The 4,298-nt window shown below is 48.0% G+C and overlaps 1 protein-coding gene across 1 annotated transcript; it reads right to left on the bottom strand.

The window, feature by feature from the left end:
• Positions 1–1,002: 1,002 nt before the first annotated feature.
• Positions 1,003–4,088, bottom strand: ghsra (growth hormone secretagogue receptor a). Its single transcript, XM_088303849.1, has 2 exons — positions 2,680–4,088; positions 1,003–1,389 (listed from the first exon to the last, which is right to left on the bottom strand). The coding sequence occupies exons 1-2, from the start codon at positions 3,533–3,535 to the stop codon at positions 1,079–1,081; spliced, it is 1,167 nt and encodes a 388-aa protein (XP_088159975.1). The 5' UTR covers positions 3,536–4,088; the 3' UTR covers positions 1,003–1,078.
• Between the last annotated feature and the right edge of the window lie 210 nt (positions 4,089–4,298).

The following is a 4,298-nucleotide window of genomic DNA, read 5'->3' as shown; positions in this document are numbered from 1 at the left end:
ATTCAATGTATATATATATATATATTTTTTTTTTTTTTTTGCAATACATCAAACATTTCATCTGTTGTCCTAATTTCACCCACTGAGTCGCTGTGGATTTACCCAAAGTCGAGTTAATTATTTTTGACCCGGCAGACTCGATTTGGGCGGGCTGAAGAGTTGAAGCTGGTCGCCATTTCCGTGTACCGAAATTGACCGATTGAATTTTTCTGCCAGGAAGAGCATCTGTTGTAAAAACTACGGGTGTTCAATACCACTTTTTTGTCACACCGATACTAGTACAGCTAATCACCGATACCATGTACAGATACTTCTATTATTATTTTTTTAATCTAAAATATCATTCATCCATTCATCCATTATCTGTCCCGCTTCTCTTCACGAGGGTCACGGAGGAGGCGGGCGGGGGGGTGCTGGAGCCTATCCCAGCTGTCTTCGGGCAGTAGGCGGGGGACAACCTGAACGCGTTGCCAGCCAATCGCAGGGCACACGTAGTCGAACAACAATTTCGAGTGTCCAATCAACCATGCATGTTTTTGGAATGTGGGAGGAAACCGGAATACCCGGAAAAAACCCACGCAGGCACGGGGAGAACATGCAAACGCCACACTGGAAGGCCGGAGCCGGAATCGAACCCACGACCTCTGCACTGTGTGGCCATCGTGCTATCCAGTCGGCGACCGTGCCGCCCTCCAAAATATCAGATTTTTTTTTTTTGTTGCCTTAAGTATCGGTAGCTGGTATCGGCCTCCATGATATCGATACTCGCCCATCCCGAGTAAAAAATGCTAAACTTTCTATGGCGACCCCTGACAGGGAGACATTGCCTTTTCTTCCTCTTAAAAATCAATAAAATGTCTTATTTTTATCCTGGTAACCCATTTCTAGCTTTAACGCATCATTAAGAGATTTATTTATTATTTTTTTTATCCAACATGTTGGGTCAAATCCTCAACCCAATACATTGGGTATAAATAACCCAGCAATGGCTCGGGCCCTTTTGAACCCAGCCGATTTTAGAGTCTATGTGTCCCGCACGCCACAATTTTGCCCACCGTTGACCAAAGCGCGCAAAGCTTTAGAAGCTGACGCTCGATTCCATCCACCCGTCCGTCACGGCCTTCAGCGCACTGGCGGTGCGGGTCCGAGGTAGCTGCTGGCGGCCGAGGCCGAAGAGGCGCGCCGCCGCCCCGCGGTACTTCCAGGACATGGTGTTGTAGAGGATGGGGTTGATGGCGGCGCTCAGGTAGAAAAGAACCACCGACAGCAAGCTGCAGTGCTCGGACAAGGCGGACAGCAGCGGGGACGGCGCGTCCAGCGAGCGGAACTGAAGGTAGCGGCACACGTGGAACGGCAGCCAGCACAGGACGAAGGCCAGAACCACCACCACTGGAGAAGTTCAATGAATGAAAAGTTCATTAAGAAGTGATGCAGTCATGTGGAAGTATCGGTCATTAACTTTCTTATATCGGTATAAATGAGGTGAGTTTTATTATTTGTTGTCGAGTGTTTGGGTATGCATGGTGAGCGGGGTTGTGAAAATAAGTTGGCAATTTTATAAATGCTGTAAAAATGGAGCAGTGGGTCAACTTAAAAATTTTTCGAGTTGAGAGCAAAAATTATTTTTGCTGTTTGGATTCTTTTTTGTCGCGTTTCAAACTTTTCTAGCTTGTTTTGGGGTTTTTTCCCTTGTTTTCATCGGCCCTGTTCCTCGCGTCTACCAATTAGCTCCCTCGTGTCCAGGTGTGCCTTGTTTTCTGGTATTTAGTTCTTTAGTTCCGTTCAGTTTCTTTGTTACTTTTGTGGCTGCCAGGATGGCCGAGTGGTCTAAGGCGCCGCGTTCAGGACCCAGTCTCCCCAGGAGGCCTGGGTTCGAATCTCGAATTTCCCCATTGTGGGACTAATAAAGGCAATAAAAAATAAAAAAAAAAAAAAAAAAAAAGATCCTTAATTTTCTGGCACTTTGTTAATTTTGTATTTAGATGTTTTTTTTTTAAACCTCTTGTGATCCTTTTTTGTTTTTAAAAAAAAAGTGATATTTCTGCCTTCCCACCCTGCATTTGGGCCCACCTTTTGCCCACTCCAACACGCAAACCTGCAACGGTGATGTCTCAATGGTGGCGGCCAGCTGTGTTTTTATTTTTGATTCATACAAAATGTGAAACCGTTTTTCTGCAAAGGCTGGAAATCCACCACCATCGTTCTTCCTACGCAGTCGTTTGGGAAGTTGACGTCTCTTATATTTTTCATTGTAAATTGGAAAATATCCAACATCGAAGCGTTAACATTTCATGTTTGGCAACTTTCACGTTGTTAGTACAGCTGGATGTCTCGTGCACGTTTGTGATGGGTGTTGCTTTGGGAAGGGAATTAGGGGATGTGAGGGGTCGCTTTTGGGGGCGGGGGGGTCTGTGAAGGGAGGCTACATTCAAATCTTCCTACAAGCCTGAATATGCAGACTGCACTTTTAAAGACTCTGGTTGCTTTAAAAACACAGTGTCTTTGTTTAATATTTTGTTTTATAAACTTGAGCTTAAAACAAAAATCTCAACAATCTTGTCAGTTAAGTCACCAAAATGTTGATGCCTCTTTTTATTTTTGAGTATCTGTATTTGTACTGTGCTAGCCTAGAGTGCGTGAAACGTGTGTTTTTTTTTTTAAGGCGTGCGTCAAACCCACCCAACATCTTGACTGTCTGCCTGTTGCTCCTGTCCCGGTGCGCCACGCACGAGCTGATGTTGGTCTCCCGATGCCTCTGCCACAGACGGCGGCCAATGAGGCTGTAGAGCACCGTGAGGCAGAAAACGGGCATGAAGAAGAAGACGGAGCTCAGCCACACCATGGCGCCCATCAGGCCCGACTCCACGGCGTAGCGCGTCATCTTGCACTCCCGCGTGTCCCCGTACTCCTCCTCCTCCTCCTTCTCCTCTTCCATTCGGAACGCGTCGGTGCCATTGGCGTCGAAGCCCAGGTGGTCCCGCTCCACGCCCACCATGACGAACACGGGCCCGGCGCTCAGCATGGACACGCACCACAGCAGCAGGATGAGCGCGCGCACTCGCCGCTTGGTCACCATGGCCTTGGCCCGCAGCGGGAAGCAGATGGCCACGTAGCGCTCCACCGAGAGCGCCGTGATGCTCAGGATGGTCGAGTAGGTGCTCGACTCCGACACGAACTGGAAGAGCTTGCAGAGCGCGTCCCCGAGGCGCCACGGCCGGTAGCGCCACATGCGGTAGAGGTCGAGCGGCATGCACAGGAAGATGAGCAGGTCCGACACGGCCATGCTGCACAGGTACAGGTTGGTGGTGGTGCGCATGTCGCGGTACTTGGCCACCACCAGGATGGTCATGACGTTGCCGGCCACGCCCACCACGGAGAGCAACGTGCACGCCACGGTGATGAGCGTGAGGGGAGGAAGGCTGTAGTAGTTGAGCGGGGGGAGGTCCAAGTCGCGGTTCGGAGGGGTGGCGTTACGGCTCTCGTCCCAGCTACAGTTTTGGGGGAGGCACGAAGACAGGTTGGGCCCCGGGGGCATGCTGACTCATTGGTCACGGGGTCTCAGCAAACGTCCCGTCGTCATCGTCACAGAGAACGTTCTGGAGAACAACACGAGTGTAAAACCAAACCCAACAAACTGTAAAATCCCCCCCCCCAAAAAAAAAAAGCTCAACACGGAGGTACCTAAAACCTCATAAAACGACAATCTCGGTTTTTAAGGAACAACCAAACCGGAAACCTCACTGAGAATAAAAATTATTTGCTTCCATTATTCCCTCTGGGAAATAGTCCTCTCGAGTCTCATAAGAATAATTATGACATTTTTTGTGTCCTTTCTCATGTTTTTCAGAACAAAAAGGTTATGCGTAAAATCAAACTCCCGATCACATTTACGGACAAAAAGAAGCCAATTATGAGAGCTCGTCTCTACAGTAAGTCTGGGAAACCAAAATCATCATGATCGTCGGATGTTTTTTTCCCCTTAACCAATGACAACAACTGTGCGTAAAATCACTCCATCGGGACACACCATCCCATATATAACCCAATTAAAAGACCGCTTTTTTTCTTATGAGATCCCCATTTGGGAAACAATCAACCCCACCGCACAATCGGTTTTAACAAGTTTTTTTTTTAAACCAACCGACAGCTAACTGTGTCAAAATCAATTGAGAGAAAAAACAGACGCATCAATTTCAACCACGCGACTGCTTCAATCCCTGCAGAAAATCCTCCCCGTGGATCTTTTAATCGCCAGTGACTCTTTTGACACAGTTTAAAAGATCCGCAATCGTGCGTAA

The sequence above is a fragment of the Idiotropiscis lumnitzeri genome, chromosome 1, assembly GCF_059441095.1.
Source record: "Idiotropiscis lumnitzeri isolate Australia: NSW breed Sydney's pygmy pipehorse chromosome 1, RoL_Ilum_1.0, whole genome shotgun sequence".
NCBI lineage: Eukaryota > Metazoa > Chordata > Actinopteri > Syngnathiformes > Syngnathidae > Idiotropiscis > Idiotropiscis lumnitzeri.
Note: the sequence above shows the minus strand (reverse complement) of the source record. Positions and strands in the feature narration are given on the sequence as shown.